The sequence below is a fragment of the Perca fluviatilis genome, chromosome 8, assembly GCF_010015445.1.
Source record: "Perca fluviatilis chromosome 8, GENO_Pfluv_1.0, whole genome shotgun sequence".
NCBI classification, from domain to species: Eukaryota; Metazoa; Chordata; class Actinopteri; order Perciformes; family Percidae; genus Perca; species Perca fluviatilis.
In genome coordinates, this window is record NC_053119.1 from 27,495,910 (window position 1) to 27,513,477 (window position 17,568).

Here is a 17,568-nt window from a genome sequence, read left to right on the forward strand (position 1 = left end):
CCAAAAATTTTGAATTGATCCTTTTAAAGCTGACGTTTAGAGTTGACCGGGGTGTGAATGTCTATCTACGACATCATCTGGGCTGAGTCAGTCAACCACACAGGCTTAATCTAGGGAACACCATTTGCTCAGCTCAGGGTTGTTTTCTGCTTTCTACACAAACTTGAATTAAGATCCAGGCTTTCAGCCGGGCAAAATTATGATCCAACTTCTCTTCCTATTCAGACAATTAAGGCGACCTCTCAGCTGGGTGACCCGAGGGTGACCTATAACCTGGAGGATGGGATGGTCCCCGAAACCAACATGCCAGTTCGTTTCTACCTCTCCCCCAACCGCGAAGACGGCTCTGCGTCCATTCTGGTGTCCGAGCCGCTGGACTACGAGACCACACCCGTCTTCTCTCTCCGGGTTCGAGCACAGAACGTGGCCGCGGTGCCTCTTGCAGCTTTCACTACAGTTTATGTCAATGTTACAGGTGGGATTTCTACTTTTCTCACTTGGTTCTCATTTTGCTCTTTGATATTAAATGGAGATCAGTCAGAATTTGTTGTTTCATTAGCAGGTTTTATTAATATTTTTCACCTGTATGTTTAGATTTAATTGTCTTTTACAACTTTCATTATGTATTTAATTAAGTGTAGCGAGTGATATTTAACTGCTGCGTAGAGATGTCAATACTTAACAAAAAATATATATATAATATGCTGTATATAACTACCGGATATATTTATATTTTTCTGAGGTTTGACAAACATGCAGCCAGAGGATGATTTGATTATGTTTTAGCTGTCAAGTATAATGTGGAGTTTCTCTGCGTGTGAAGAAGTCCAACATCCACAATGGTTAAGTCTGTAGCTGCAATAAGCAGTGTTGCACTCGTGTTTTTTTTTTCTTCAGGGAATCAAACCTCTAAATCTTTTGATTTGTGGGGCCGGTTAACTTACTTGGTAGAACTAGCACACATATATTGAGGTTAATTCCTCGATGCAGAAGGTCCAGGGTTTGAGTCCGACCTGTGACGGTTTCCTGCATGTCTTCCCCCTCTCTCTCCCCTTTCATGTCTGAGCTGTCCTATTATTAAAGGCAGAAATGCCCATAAAAATAATCTTAAAAAAACAAAATCTTTGATGTGTGCAGTTACAGAAGCCACAGCTTTCGTTGCTAGAAAATCTATTACGTAATTACTATCTGTAAACAAACACATTATCAATTTGCTACTAAACCTCTCTTCTCTCCTAAGATGTGAATGACAACGTTCCGTTTTTCACCTCCTCCATCTATGAGGCCTCAGTAACAGAAGGGGCCCAGATAGGGACTTTGGTTCTCCAAGTGTCTGCCCATGACAAAGACCTGGGTCTTAATGGAGAGGTTTGTGGTTATCTATTTGTGTTCATGTTGTGCAATGAAGAGATTTTTTTAACCACCTATAGACTGTTTAACCTTGCTTAACAATCATTGTTATGCTAGAAGGAGTATTCTGTAGCATCGCACCAAAATCCCTCTAGCGCAGAAGCTTTTGTTACACAGTTGTCGTGGTGGTATTGGGAACTGTTCCCTCGCAGGTGAGTGAATGACAGTGACAATATCGGTCGGATAGAGTATTGATCTAATTTAGCCTGAGATGAAAAGACAGACTCTTCTTGGGAATATGCTAGAGACCTCCTTACATTTTCAGCTACAAAGCCTTTAATTTCTGCTATTTCTGCAGGTTATTGCTGGAAAGAATACTGTGGCTTAATTTTCAAATTCCCTGTGCTCTACAGATCACTTACTCTCTGCTGAGTGACAGCAGTGGCGACCATCATCTGTTCCGCATAGACCCAAAACTCGGGATCATCTTCACAGAAGCGGTGTTTGATCGTGAGGCCCGTAGCTCCTATTTGCTGGAAGTTCAGTCAGAAGATGGCCAGGAATCAGCGCGACCTGGCAAGAACAAACAGCCCAACTCAGGTTAGAAATTGTGATGATTTTAATGATGACATTAGACTTTTTCATTAAGCAAAAAAACTGCTCATGAGTTTATATTTTGCTTCGTAAAAGAATAGTTTGACATTTTGGGAAATACACCAGTTTGAAGAAGATTTACATCTCACATTTCTGTATGGTTAGCTTAGCTTAACACCAAGACAGGAATCATGTGAAAACAGCTAGTCTGGCTCTGTCAGAAGGTAGAAAAATCACCTCCAGAGCTCACAAAATTAACATGTTATATTTTGTTTGTTCAATTCGTACACAAACCTGTCACTATGCCTGACCAGAAAATAGTCCAGAACATAACCGTCCCTAGCTTAGCATTAGCTTTGCTACTAGTTTAGCCTAGCATTAGTTAGCCTGCTGGCTGTAGCTTCATATTTACCGTACAGACATAAGAATGGTATCAATCTTTATAAGAAAGTGAATAAACATATTTACAAAAAATGTCTAACTATTCCAGAAAAGGTGATTTATATGAAAATAATGTGTTAGTAGTTACTTCAGTATTAGTGTATCCCAACTCTCATAGTCACACAAGTTGTTGGTTTTCTAAGAAACTATGTGAGTCGGCAGAGTTAACTTTGTGACCTCAGGCCTGGTGCAATGTCCCATTCATAAAAAGTAGTATTGTTCTTTCCCTACAAGCCTACAGGGTAATACTGAAAACTATGAGGAGTCCGTCGTCTGTGCACTGTTTTAAACAGACTGCATTGACATGACAATACATTCATTTACACCTTGGGATTTGAAAACTGAATCTTAATTTGATTTAGTCCATTGCCATGACCTCACTTCCATGTGAAAAAAGTTCAGAGATTTCTTTTTTTTTTTTTACTATTACTTTTTTCCTTCCTGTTTTTAATTTTCTTTGCTCAATATTTAACCAGCGTGGCCGTTTTTATTCAGAAGTGGATCTTTTGCAAATGTTTGCAAAGGGGGTGTTAGGGGTAAAGGGTGATGTTTTGAAGCAGTAAAGCCTTCCCACCAGAGTTGCCAGGGCTGCTTAGCATTTGCAATTAGCCTTAGCTGTGTCTTGGGCTATGAATCTCCGACATCCAGAAGGGCTCATCTCCTTTGCAAACATTACCTGTCTCGCTGCGTCACCTCTGGGATACACCATGGAGAGGAGGGAAATGTAAAAACAAGTTGAGAAAATACAGCTACCTTCAACCACCATCATCTCTTACTGCAGCAGCTGCAAATTAACATGTCACCCATGTGTTCTGTGAGCAGATAATTTACTCTTTCCAACTAAAGAAATAAACAGCGTAATGAGGAGGGCACCGATAAGACTTGTCATCTTATAAATATTTAACCTTCCCAGTAGAGAGGTTCTTTATCTACTCTCTGCAACAAAAGCAGCTTGTTGAAGATGTTTGGCCCCATTACTGTTATTCGTTCTGTTTAAAACTGTTACCCCTGTAAAAACAATAAACTCTTGACAAAATGAATAATTTATGCAATTTACGGCACATATTTAGGAGTAATGTTTTTCTGATTTCCGTGTCAATGAAGCACATTGCGTTCGGTTAAGTGCCTCTTCCCCACTAAACAGTGACAATGAATTGTAGAATCAATAAACAGATGGAGGGAGAATACACATATACCGTGTTTGGAAAGTAAGTGTGTGTGTGTGTGTGTGTGTGTGTGTGTGTGTGTGTGTGTGTGTGTGTGTGTGTGTGTGTGTGTGTGTGTGTGTGTGTTTGTGCTTTTAATCTTCTGTCATTCTTGCAGACACAGCATATGTGAGGGTATTCATCAGCGACGTCAACGACAACAAACCAGTCTTTGCTCAGCGACTGTATGAAGTGGGTGTCGACGAGAATGCAGATGTGGGCCTGGCAGTTGTCACCGTTAGTGCTAATGACGAGGATGAAGGTATGCTTGACGAGGCAGCAGCTGAGGGAGGTCCGAAGGAGATTTTACCGATTCCAATTGCGATAATTAAAGGTTAAAAGAATACGCCACCGTTTGTTGAAATAGGGCTTATCACGGACTACCCTGGCTGTAGATAGGTGGGCCATTGCATTTTTTGTCTCAGTGCAAGTAATTAGGTTGTTTTTTTGTCTTTTGTTGGCTCACTTTTACTCACAACATGCTAACCGGCAACATAGGATTCCATTCACTATGCTAAGCTAACAAGCGGCGGCACTGCCGGTGTTGCACCGGACTAAAACAATGCATGCACAAAAAATGCGTTGGCCCACCTATCTACAGCTAGGGGAGACCTAATTTCAACAAACGGTGGCGTATCCCTTTAAAAAAGCAAGCCAACCACAACTTATACAAAAGTTTTTTTTTTGTGAAACACTACACTTTATTTTTTCTCTCTCTTGAAATCGGTCAGTTTTCCAGTGCTGAGTTATGTGCCAAGTACGCACCATTTTCCAAAAATGGCCTGCATTTGTAGCAGAATGCACAGTGACCCTGTAGGCAGTCTTTCCCAATTTGACCTGAGCTCTGCTGAAATCACGCTGCTGAAATCATGCGGTGTGCTAGATTAAGCTGTAGTCATTTGAGTGCTTGGTAATGCACTGTTACACATATGTTCCAAAAAGTGTGACACGCTCCCACACAGTAGGTGGGCGGGATTTAACCAATAAAGCAGTTGCTTATCCTCCATACAGCAGTAGCCTAAGATCCCCTTATCAGACATGTTTAGGTCCGTTAATCAAGTATTTATGGTGAGCGGGGGTGTAGCTTAGGCTGGGCTGCAGCGCTAATGATGAATAGCTGTGGAATAACACCAACCCCCGACATTAAAGTTGCAATACTGTTGCACGTGCGTCTGAGAGGCTCCGCTCAATCTGTCTTGTTTAAAAACCAACACCCTGGGCTCGACTGCTGTAAGCCTGCCAGATCCCTGTGGGAGGCAGGGAGCACTTTGTCAGCTGGGGTTGTGTTAATAGTGCAGATTAGTGTATTTACATGGGATTGTAGCTACTTTAACCCAACAGGATGATTGAAAACGAAGACTGTTCATTCCAGGAGATTATCTTATCTATTCCAATGTTAAACCTGGCAGACTGGATTGTCTCCATGGAGACACACTAGATACTTTCATATATTGACTTCTTCTTTACTAAACCACATCCCCCCACCCACTGTCGGACCATTCCTTAGAGGGCACTATCAAAGTGCATTACTGTATTCTGCTTTTTACTCTCAGGCTCCCTTTTACTTTTTTCAGCACTGTTTTTTTAATTAGTATCTGATTGAAGCCGAGGAGACGAGGAATAAAGTTTCCATTTAATTAAGTAATCAAAACAAGAAAGGGGTACATGAAAACCTACTAATGCTCAGGTCTTGGAGGAAATGAGGTGTAATACTCTTGTGGTTTCGCCGTTGGGTTATTGCTAGAATGATAGTGCTTCTGCTTAAAGTAAGAAAAGGCACAATGCTAAATTATTTAGCGGCAACCTGCTGTAAAGTCTACTACCTTCTTAAAATGTTGCTACATGTATATTTCACCTTTAGATTACTTTAGCTTATTATGAAGCAGTTTATATGCAGAATCGGGACAGTGATTTCACATTCCCAATCATGCATTTTGTAATTCCCGCCACAGGAGCCAATGCCAAGCTGCGCTACCAGATTACCTCTGGCAACAAAGGTGGTGTTTTTGACATTGAGCCAGAGGTGGGGACCATCTTTATTGCACAGCCACTGGACTATGAACAGCAGAAGAGATACAAGCTACTGGTCCTCGCCTCCGACGGGAAGTGGGAAGACTACGCGGCCGTGGTGGTGACTGTGGTTAATAAGAACGACGAGGCGCCGGTGTTCTCCATGAATGAGTACTATGGATCTGTCACAGAGGAGCTTGATGGGTCACCTGTGTTCGTACTACAGGTGAGAGGCTGAGATGAGGTACTGGTCTTATTTCAGTGTACCTACTGTTAGTCTTTTAGTGTTTATACTCTACTGTAGTGTGAAACATCATTCCAATAAGTTAGAGAATGAAAAGTGTATCTAGGGTGGGCAAATTCAGCAGTAAGCCTGTCAGACCCACTCTGAGGAAATGCCTGATCAAAGCCTTTTGCTTTGATTTAGGTGGTCAGGAAAAAGTGCAAACACTTAAATTAGCTGTCTAAAAAATCCCAAAGCAAAGAAGACCTGGGTGACGGCTGAGAAGAGATAAGAGGAAGCAGTAATTTGGGTTTGACTGGATGAATGAATATCCATTTTCTTAAGAAGTTGTCTTTATCTCTGCAGGTGACAGCTACTGACCCAGACAAAGATGCAGACCAGGGCGCCATACGCTATTCCATTCATGGCCAAGGGGCAGAGTCACACTTCATGATCAACGACATCACAGGGGAGATGTATGCCCAGCGCACCGTAGACCGGGAGGAGCGTGCCGTCTGGCGCTTTGTTGTCATGGCAACGGACGAAGAGGGCGAGGGACTTACCGGCTTTACGGATGTTATTATCAACGTGTGGGACATCAATGACAACGCCCCAGCCTTCACGTGTGCGCCTGATAATTGCCACAGCAGCGTGGCGGAGAACTCCCCTCCCGGAACGTTTGTTGTGGAAATGACAGCGGTAGACCGCGACGATGCCGCCGTAGGCCAGAACGCAATTCTCACGTACCGGATTAGTGAGAATGTGCAAAGCGCAAACAATTCAGACCTTTTTACTATTGATTCCAGCACCGGCACTATATCTGTGGCAGCAGAGGGTCTGGACCGGGAGTTTGCTGACAGCCACCGGCTGGTAGTGGAGGCCCGGGACGGCGGGGGTATGACAGGTACAGCTACAGCCACCATAGTGGTAACCGACATCAACGACCATGCGCCAAAGTTTAAAGAGGACCGGTGTGGCGCTCGTGTCCCTGAGAGCACCAATGAAGATGCTCCTATCCTGGAGCTGAGCGCTGTGGACCCTGACGCTGGCACGTATGGACAGCTGGCGTTCAGTGTCATGGCGGGAGACGCGGAGCAACGATTCTACATGGTCAGCCACAGACTGGAGCAGAAGGGCACTCTGAGACTGAAGAAGAAGCTGGACTTTGAGAAGGCAGGGGAGCAGCGGTTTAACCTTACCATCAAGGTGGAGGACTCTGACTTCTCCAGCCTCATCCACTGTCAGGTTCTAGTGGAGGATGAGAATGACAATGCTCCCATGTTCACTCTGAGCTCCCACCTGCTCTCACCTTTGCCTGAGGACGTAACTGTTGGAACCAGCATCATTCAGGTCGCAGCCACAGACTACGACTCGGGCCAGAATGGGGACATTTTGTACAGCATTCTCCCTCAGTCTGACCCATATGGACATTTTACAGTCAGCCGAGCCGGTGTGGTCACAGTTGCCAGGCCATTGGATAGGGAAACGGTGGCGGGTTATGAGCTGGTTGTCATGGCAACAGACCGGGGTACCCCGGCACTGACTGGCAGTGTCACGGTCCACTTGCCGCTGCTAGACATGAATGACAACGGGCCTGAGCTGGAGACAGCCTACACTCCTGTGCTGTGGGAGAACAGTCCAGCACCTCAAGTGGTCTGGCTCAACAGGAGCTCAACTCTGCTTCACGTTGTGGACAGAGACTCCCCAGAGCACGGGCCTCCTTTCTTTCTCTCCCTGCCCTCACTTTACTCTATCGACTTCCACCTGCAGGATTACGGGAACGGCTCGGCCACGCTCACTGCCCTGCGCAGATTCGACAGGGAAAGGCAGAGCGAGTTCCACTTGCCGGTGATTATGATTGACAGCGGCGATCCACCAATGACAGCCACAAACACGCTCACCATCACCATTGGCGACCAGAATGATAACGCCCATCAGGCAGGAGAGAAAGATGTCTATGTGCACAGCCGCAAGGGTGAGTTGCTCGCGTTCCGTCATTGCATTCTCTTGGCCCTTGCTTTCGCTGCAGAGCTTTTCACTGCAGGCAGAGCTTGAGTAATGAGGGGAAACTGACACTAAAGCTGAAGGGTTTTCAGTCCCATACCTGCTCGGTAGTCTGGAATTCATAATTGCACTCTTACTTTTTCATTTTCACAGTGTTTTCTCATGGTAATATCGTTGTCAAATCCTTTTTTCAAGCCCTTAACACATCCAAATCCTCTGCCTAAAGCTCATCTGAGAATCACATTCTTCTTTTTTTGTGTAGTTTTTTTACCCTACAGTTAAGTTGGTTAGGTATGTTGGCTTGTTAGTGTTTTCATCACACACTCCGCTACATGGCAGTTTTGGTAATTGTGGAAAACAGGAATGCCGTGACTCATCCAGGCTGCCATTGTTTACCCAGCTGCAGTACTCTGGCACTGCAGGTCGATAATAACATAATCCATACTGAGATAGCCCTGCTTCCTTAAGCTCCACGCTCTCTGAAGTGGAGCACACTGAGAGCCTATTCATTCCAGCAGTGGGGCTCCACAGTTATGAGCATAATAAGTAGAACAGAACACAAGAATGCAAGATAAGGAGAAGAGAGGGACGAAAAAGATAAGTGTTGGCATCAGCAGATTCTGTCCAGACGAAATCAATGTGCGTATGCGTGCGCGCATGTGTGTGTGCGTGTGTGTGTGTGTATGTGTGTGTGTTTACCGTGAACAGGAAGGATGGCAAATGCGGCACTGGGGAAGGTGTATGCCCCAGATCCTGATGACTGGGACAACAAGACCTACACTCTGGAGACAAGCGCAGCCAAGTAAGAGCTCTCTGTTAAATGCATAGAATTTTTTCTGAAAACATGCTGATCTCCAAATGTGCAGCACAAGTACAAGTGCTAAAGCAATACAGTACCAGCAGAACTGCCAACAGTGTGGAATCTGAAAAATAAAGAGGATGTGGACTCAGCGTTGAGGCTGTATTCCTCTAACAAGGCCTCTTTCAGTGATATCACTTGGCGTGAAACGTGCCTAACAGGTACTTCTCCTAATCTCGGATCCAATTCCCCGGCTTCTAATATAAGATACACTTTCCAAAAGGACTTTAATAATAGCAGTCAACAGTGATTGCCATTCTGGAAAATCAGATTCAAACAAACTAAGTCCACCTGTACGATGTCTAGATGAAACAGCCTGTACAAGCACCATGACTCCATCAGGGACGTATGTGCGGCTCTTCAGAATTCACACCCTCAACATCAGATTAGAAATACCAATTGCATATTTGTTTTATTCATATAGCAAATTCTGACAGTTACCATGACAACTACGAAGCTCTTTTGGAGCCGAATAATTCCATTTTTTTTCTACTCCTTCTTCTTCTACTTGGCGTTTTCTCTTTTTGTTTCTTTGTTGTTTTTTTTCTCAAAATGAATTAGCATTAACTTCCTGCTAGAGTAAACCCAGGTGTACCACTGACCAATTCTCTACTTCTCTGCCTGCCATATTTTGCCTCTGAACAATAGCTCAGGATCAAAAGAAGCCACTTGTCTTTGTTTTTTTTACCTTCCTCTGAAGCCGTCCTCTCCTACTGAACAGCTCCTCTGCTTTTCTCAGATACTTCAGTCTGAACCAGAGCTCAGGAGTGCTGACCGTCCGACAGAACACTCCAGCAGGCAGCTACTGGTTGAGGGTCGGGGTGTCTGATGGCGTGTGGCCTGACGTGTTCTCAGGGGTCAGAGTTCACGTCAGGCAGCTGGAGGAAAAGGCCATCTTGTCATCCGCCTCGCTGCGTTTGACCGGTAAACATTAGCAGAAACACTGACTCACCTGATGGCATAAACACTGTTCCTTTTGAATCATGACTTGATACGTGACACTCCAAAAAAACAAAACAGTCAAGACAATGTTGAGTAAAATGTTTGTTTTTTTCCATTAGATTCCCTGTCTCAGTCTTCCTGCACAAAAAAAGAAAACTTGCTGTTCAGTTCCTTTCTGAAGCTGGTGTTGAAAGAGACAGCATCTGCCAAAGGCATAAATAAATTGGTACTTTCCATTGACTGATTATCAGGTTGTCAATCCAGTTAACACTGAAATAATAGTCTGTCAGAAGAAATTTTTACACTTGCATAATTTAACATTTCTAAGCATTGTGAAGCAACCTTTCACACTGCTTGGTGGTAATAGTTTCCTTCTTCTTCTTTACTCTTTAACACTGAAGTTTATGTTAGAGTGTTCATTTTTCTGTCAGTCTTTCAGAGGGAATCGGAGTTAGAAAGGTCAATTTGGAAGTGTCAGGTAAAGTCCTTGACATTTAAAAAGCCATTCGGCGAACAGAGTCGAAGGCTATTACGGATGCCTCTGACTCCAAGTCATTATCATTTTTGGAGATTAAAGATGACTGCCCACATACGCCAGATATTATTGGAAGGTGGCACCACAAATGTGATTGATTTTCCGGTCATTAAAATATTTTGTACTAGGCCAGCTCTTCAATACCCGAACTTTATCTCAGTGAAGAAATAAGCGATTTCTACTTGACTGCATCACGACTCGTTCACCTTATGGATGAGTCAGTGAGGAAGTGGATCAATAGGGAGATGTTGGGCTACCTCTTGTGCTAATGGAATCAGGAACTCCGTAGACTTTGATCAACTCTGTAGTTGTCATTGACGAGTTAGTAGCTCTCTCTTTGTCTCCTGAAGGCGTAACAGCGAGAGATTTTATCGACTCTCACGTCGAGGGGAAGAGTCGGCTGGAGACGTTCTGGGACTTCCTGTCTGAAACCCTGTCTGTCAGACCGGGGAGCATCAACATTTTCAGCATAGCAGACAGGGAGGAGAAAACCGTGGACATCCATTTCTATGTGCTAACTGATAATGGTTATCTGCGCCCAGAGAAACTGCACGCTGTCCTCACTGCACATAAAAAGAAGGTATATATACCAACGTGTCTGATAGATAGAGATCAATGCTCATATATCAAGTGATACACTTGGGAGCTTGAGGGGAAGAGATAACAGGGCTTTTTATCTGCCCTTTTATTTTCACACCAACTTTCTGTCTGTTTACTGCCTGGCCCTGTCATGTCTCTTTGTCTCTCCCATTAATTTCGTCTCTATGTCTCCTTTCATTTTTTAATCGCTTTCTTTCTTCCATGTTTTGATTGTGCATCATTTGAATTCCTCTGTCATTCCTAATTATATCTCTTGCTCCTTTAAAAACAACCAGTTATAGAAAATTGAAAGCATTTATGTAGATAAGGCTCTTCTTTCCTCTTTTGCGTTGCTTTTGAAGTCTTTTATCCCTCAGAATGTTTATCACTGCGTACCAAACACCACCCACATTGGAGATTTTCACTGACAATTATTGTAATTCCCGTTTTTTGTCTCCCGCATATCTTCTCTTCTTCCCTTCTCTGACTCCCCACAGCTGCAGTCACTGCTGCGTGTGAATGTGAGCCAGGTGCAGGTAGATGAGTGCGTGCGCACAGACTGCAAGGCGTCCGGCGGCTGCTCCACGCGATTAAGCATCAGTGACTCGCCCACCCTGGTAGACTCGGGTGCTTTATCCCTGGTCTCAGTGAAGGTGATGTCCTCGGCTGTGTGTGGCTGCGCTGCCAGGGAAATGACCCACCAACCCTGCTCCTCCTACCCCAGTAACCCCTGCCTTAATGGGGGAACCTGTGTCGACACCCAGAGTGGATACAGGTGAGAGGCATGTCTGCAGTTGTTCAGGAGGACTGGAGTTGGAAGAAGCTCCTAAAAGATAGGAAACAGAAATAGAATTTTTTTTGCTGCAGTCCTCTCTCTAGTCCTGTTAGACTTACTGTAAGAGTGACATCTTGGAAAATGAGCTCAGAATTACTAACAGTGCCCCTTGTGAGAAAAAACTCCTTCACCTGCAACTTGACCTAACTTGCTTGAGCTGCTCTGCGGTGTTGTCAGCCGAATGTAGAGTAGCAGGATTTTTCAAAAGGCTTTGGGCTATTTGCAATAGAAGCAATGTGCATGTATGTGCATATCATTCTGAATTTAGAGTGTATCTTGCCAAGATTATTAAATTAGGTGTCTAGATGTATAGCCTGATATTGAAATTTTAGAATTCTGGTGCGCTGTGTTTAGCAGAACTGAACAGTAAATAATGAACATAGCCTTTGTATCAAGGTCATTTGCCAGTTCTTTGATTATTAACCCCTAAATATTTATAAATGCCTGTAGTCAATATAAAGGCCTTCAACTTCAAGTGTATATAGGTCTCTGTGGGAGTTTACTGCAGGAGAAACAGCACGCTGTTCATTTCATGCACACACTAATGCCCAGATTAAATAAATATAGGGCAAGGGGATTAGTACAACTCTGGCCCCCCTCTATGCTCACAACGTTTCGAAAATCTCATTTAATGCCATTTACATGAACATGCAAGTTCATGTAACAGTGTACAGAACTCTCTTTTACTTTTATCTTTTTAAATTGTCTCTGCTGCAGTTGATCTGCACACTGCTGAGAGAAGCCCTTATTCTGTAAGAAGAATATCTCCCCCATATGTGCCATATGTGCCCTCATGTGAATGCAGCACAACCATAAAGAATCCAATTTTTGGTTCTCTCCTCTGTCGAAGGGGCTTAACAGGCAACCTCAGACGGCAGCTGATCAGATATTGTCAGTCAGAAGTGAGAAAAACATGCCCTGCACTTCTTGATTTGGATCGGCATTGCTCTCATGAGTCACATGAAAGAGCAGTGAAAGAGTGAGGTGCTGTGCACGGCGTGTGCATATGTATGCATAAGGCTACACTCTGTCTAAGCCGTCCCTTTCGCTGCGTATGGATCAGTATTCCTGACATGTGTTACCCCTCTGCAGGATAAACAGCGATGGGGAGAAACAGCTCCTAACGGCCTCAGTACACACAGCCTTTCTCAGACACTGCATGAAAATGGATGGCTTTGACATTATCAGCAAAGCCAGCTTGTCTCACATGCCTGCATTGGAAGGGATAGGATGAGATCAACTGGTCTCTTCCATCCTTGCCATCGCGGTGATGGAATGGGCTGTTTTTAATCACTGCATGCATCTCTTCCTTTATGGTGTTTTTGTATGATTATTAATGTTTACCATTCTAGTCTCATTCACAAACATGTTGGAAGATAGGCATGGAAAACATTTCACTTCCAGTTTCTGCAAGGGCAGTGATCCCTAACACTCAAGCTCTAATCAAAGTAGATGAGTACAAGAAGAGGCAATTGCACAGATATCAACCAAAGCATGTAATACCTTAAGAATAAGAAGGGGGGTTAAGTGAGAAAAAAAAAGTCCAGCAAATCAACGGTGGTACGGCGCATAGAAAAGTGAGAGAAATAGAATTAATTATCTCCCTAACAAAGGAGATGTGATGTGCCGAGCAGGAACAGTCTCCAGAGGGTTTTGGCTCGGGCAGCTGTGACAGATAAAGAATAGACCGGAGTAATGTTGTGTTCATAGCTAATTGATTTAATGTAGAACTGAATATTCAGGGCTTAGTTGCAAACGCAAACAATTGATTCATAAGACGCTGTCTGTGGACAGCAGGCATATTGGAGCAAAGTCAAAACCTCTTCTTGTGTGAATCAACAAGGCTGTCACGTCCAGCAGAGGAAAAAGTCACCACGCTCAGAGATTGGACAGTGTGAAAATTTCACAGAGCACAAAACATAAATGAGCGACACTGATTGTTTCTTTTCCTGCCCTTCGCCTTGATTTTCCTCACTTTTCCTTTTTTTTCTCTCTTGGTGCTACAGGTGCCACTGCCCCCCACAGCTTGAGGGGCCAGACTGTCAGCAGACCAGACTTAGTTTCCTTGGCAACGGCTATGCCTGGTTCCCCCCCATAAAGCCATGCTTTGATAGCCATCTTTCACTGGAGTTCATGACAGAGGAAGAAGATGGTCTGCTACTGTATGCCGGCCCGTTGGCCACTCTGCTGCCTGGGGACACTGAGGACTACATGGCCATCGGTAAAGAATGAGTCTGGATAATTGGATGCGTGCCAAGGGACCTGCAGGCCTTTATTGCTCTAAAACTTGGAACTTAATTTTGTGTGTTTAATTACTGGGTGGTAGCTAATCAGATATATGAGGCACATTTTGTTCGTTAGTGTACTGCTGAGGGATATGAGCATTCACTCTACCGAGTTATAGAGTAAGTACTTAATGTGCTGCTACGCAGGCAACCCAGTTTTACTGTTTAAAGTCTATACTTTGCAGAGATGGGAAGTAACGAAATACTTCGTTACAGTACTCAAGTAGATTTTTCAGATATTTTTACTTTTACTCCTTACATTTTAACAAGAATATCGGTACTTTCTACTCCTTACATTTTAGAAAATTGGCTCGTTACTTTAGTTTTGTACAAAAGGTCGTCTATCAGGAGTGATTGTGAGTGCATGTCGGAAAATAGCGCGGACACGCGTCTTACACCGCGCCACACAGAGAAAAAAGTGAGAGAAAAGAGGATAAATCAGTTGAGATCGTGTGTGTGCGTCCTTGAGAACTGTAAGTCGTATAACTTATGTTGTCAGTTCATTTAAGCCTGTTGTTGTATTGGTCTATATTTCTTGCAAACTTAAAGTAAGTTAGCTGCTAGTGATTTTGTTGTTTGTGTTCTTCACCTGTTAGCTAGGTTGCACGTTGCTTGATCTTATTAAAGCATCAAAAGAGAGAAGTTGTCTCCGTCCGTGTTTTAGACACACCTGGGGCAAAGTTGGAAACCAGAATCAGCTTTAAATACAGTCCTAATCTAGTCCTAACTAACAAGTTTCAAATAATTTCACTGGAGTTACCGTTATTATTTTTCACGTCATCAATACCGAATTCAATCTAATTGGATGGGAATATACTGTACGTTGCACTTGATGCAACGACTCGACAGATTCGGCGGCATTCATTTGCGGCAAATCATTGTGGCTTGATGGTGGTAACGTTAGCACTAGTTAGTTAGTTAGTTAGTTATGTTTTATTTCTGTGTCATGCCAAACATTTTGGCCCATTCCACATGGGAGACACCACAAATTTACTTATTTAACAAACATCTTCCTGTTGCATGTACAAATCATCAAAATCATAAAAAATACATGAATACAAATATATACATATACACATACACACATGTATATACACGTACACACGTACCACACACAAACAACAAATTCTCATCTAGCCTACACTTCATCTCGATAAAGAGCTTTTTTCCTCTAGTAGCTTTTTTTTTACTAGTAGTATGGATGTTTGTTTGTTTGTTGTCTGTTTAGTAATTCATATTGAATCCTTTATTTTCATTCCAGAAGCCATATTTGAGCACACACACGCACACACACACACATGTAGATTCCTTTAAATGTTAAGGGGAAGATAAAAAAAAGAAACTGGATCTGTGAATTCTATCTTACTACTCAGTCAGAATCTTATTAACCTGGAGTCCCAGTCTCTGTCACAATAATCATATATGTCATGTTTTAGGCCTATTGGCAGACATCCATTTAAAATGTAGGCAATGGCATAAAAAGAGTCCACTGAAGTTTCTCAGCTACCACTCTAGTTAGATTTGTGTGGTCCAGGCAGCTATTCATAACATTTTTTATTCATTCGCAAGGCTACTTTTACTTTTATACTTCAAGTAAATTTCCAAGCCTGTACTTTTGTTGCTTTTACTTGAGTAAAGAAGTTAAATCAGTACTTCTACTTTTACCAGAGTATTTTTTAACAAAAATATCTGTACTTCTACTTGAGTACGGGAAGTGAGTACTTTTGCCATCTCTGATACTTTGTCGCGTGCCTCAAGGAATGGTGTTTTTGCTTACCACTTGCTTCAGTGTGACAGCAGCGGTTCACCTCCTGAACAGACTGAACCGCGTCTCCGTCAAGGACACGTCAGCTGAGTTTATTCTTGTTAACACAAAGGCTCAAACCTGAATCTGTTCGGTGAAGGACAGTAGTAAAAAATCTTATCAAACTGAATGATTATTGCGATGGCTGGGTATTATGCTTCATACTTGCAATATATTTATAAATAGTTTTCCGATTGCATTAGACTAATATTTCAGTGCAACCCATTGGCATTATTTGAATGATTTGTGTTACTTATTGATACTATGGCTGGTCATGTCTTTTTAAATAAAGTTAATGGTAGAAGTAACACATTGCTACATTACATACACACTGCTGCTTGTTTTTGAAGTTAGTGGCAAAGGATACGGATGATGATAATAATAATAATAATTAAGGAATGTTGGAAATATTATGTATTGGGATATTATAAATTATTAATATACATTTATTATTTATAAAATATGATACTGCAGCAACCAGTCTAAATCATGAATTTCGTGTCGTACTATAGCTATTCTCTCACGCAATCACACACTTATGGGGTGGCTATGGCTCAGGAGGTAGAGCGCTCCTCTACAAACCAGAAGGTTGTGAATGTTCATCTGATGAGCAGGTGGTACCTTGTATGGTAGCCTGGCCACCTGTGTGTGTGTGTGTGTGTGTGTGTGTGTGTGTGTGTGTGTGTGTGTGTGTGTGTGTGTGTGAATGGGGTAATGGTGCCTGTAGTGTTTGTTTGAGTAGTCATTAAGACTGGAATAGCGCTAAATGCAGTCCATGTACCATTTCACATTGACTTATATACACACATACATACATACATACATACATACAGTACATACAATCTCTAGTTTTCTGTCTCCATAACTTTTCAAATTATACAAAAAAAACAACATATTTTCTCATTTACCACTGTGCTGTCTAGCCATGCAGAAAGTTTTGGTGTTTTGTTTCGAGATATCTGTCTCTTTGATTTATGCCTCCACCCCAATATAATAAAGGTTAATTAAATTTCATTTTTAATGTGGGCCACATTAAAAATTAGATTTGAAAAAAATCTGCGGCAACATCTCATTCCAGAAACAGTGTCTGAATAATTCACAGAGCTCCCTGTGAACAGTAATTTGGGTGAACTGACCCTTTAATTGATTTTGATTTCTTATTGCACTACTAACTACTATAGCTATTATATAACTGTAACTATTTCCAATCACCTTGTTTCTAGTGAGCAGGGGATTTTGCATTCTCATACATTTTATCAGTTTGTTTGTGACCTTGCCAGTACATGTTGTACTGTTGTTCTACAAATCTCTAAGAGCCTTTTTTGAGTTGAAAACGTTTCATTCAGGTATAATAATGATGATCCTGATTTATTTAGCTTGTTTATTAGTAGCTTGTGTTAATTCTGAACGTTCTTTTCCTCAGAGTTGATTGGTGGAACACCCAGTGTGAAAATGAACCATGGTTCGGGGACCCTGGTCCTGCAGTTAACAAATAACGTTGGGGTGACTGACAGACGCTGGCACCGCCTCGATTTGAGGAGCAACAGTAAAGTAAGAGCCTCTACATGTCGTCTTCTCTTTCTCCCTGTGTGTGTATGATATAATGTCGGATTAAAATGTAATGCTGTAATTTGTAGAGAGCGCCTGGCTGGCGACAATATACTCACACATCCACATGTGCAGCAGCGATGACCTTTCTCCCCTCTCCCCCAATTTAAAGGAAGTGCGCTTCACTCTTGATCGATGTTCCAGTGCGATTATCATGGAGACGGAAGGCGTGGACTCATGGGCAATGACAGAGGACCGCTCATCCTGTGAAATCCGCGGGGTCACACCCAACAGGGACAAGTAAGATCAATGATTAAATGGATCGAGTCTGACTAACACAATATAAACACCAAG

General features: G+C 42.7%; 1 protein-coding gene across 2 annotated transcripts in view; it reads left to right on the top strand.

Annotated features, from left to right (window-relative positions):
• Positions 1-17,568, top strand: part of LOC120564192 (neural-cadherin-like) — a 114,039-nt gene that overhangs the window by 70,778 nt on the left and 25,693 nt on the right. For both annotated transcript variants that reach the window (XM_039808986.1, XM_039808985.1), the window contains 13 exons: positions 226-475; positions 1,241-1,368; positions 1,764-1,950; positions 3,709-3,852; positions 5,543-5,826; positions 6,190-7,798; positions 8,536-8,629; positions 9,426-9,610; positions 10,514-10,743; positions 11,240-11,517; positions 13,584-13,798; positions 17,090-17,217; positions 17,387-17,514. In XM_039808986.1, the coding sequence (XP_039664920.1) occupies positions 226-475; positions 1,241-1,368; positions 1,764-1,950; positions 3,709-3,852; positions 5,543-5,826; positions 6,190-7,798; positions 8,536-8,629; positions 9,426-9,610; positions 10,514-10,743; positions 11,240-11,517; positions 13,584-13,798; positions 17,090-17,217; positions 17,387-17,514 (3,860 nt within the window). The remainder of the gene's footprint in view (positions 1-225; positions 476-1,240; positions 1,369-1,763; positions 1,951-3,708; positions 3,853-5,542; positions 5,827-6,189; positions 7,799-8,535; positions 8,630-9,425; positions 9,611-10,513; positions 10,744-11,239; positions 11,518-13,583; positions 13,799-17,089; positions 17,218-17,386; positions 17,515-17,568) is intronic.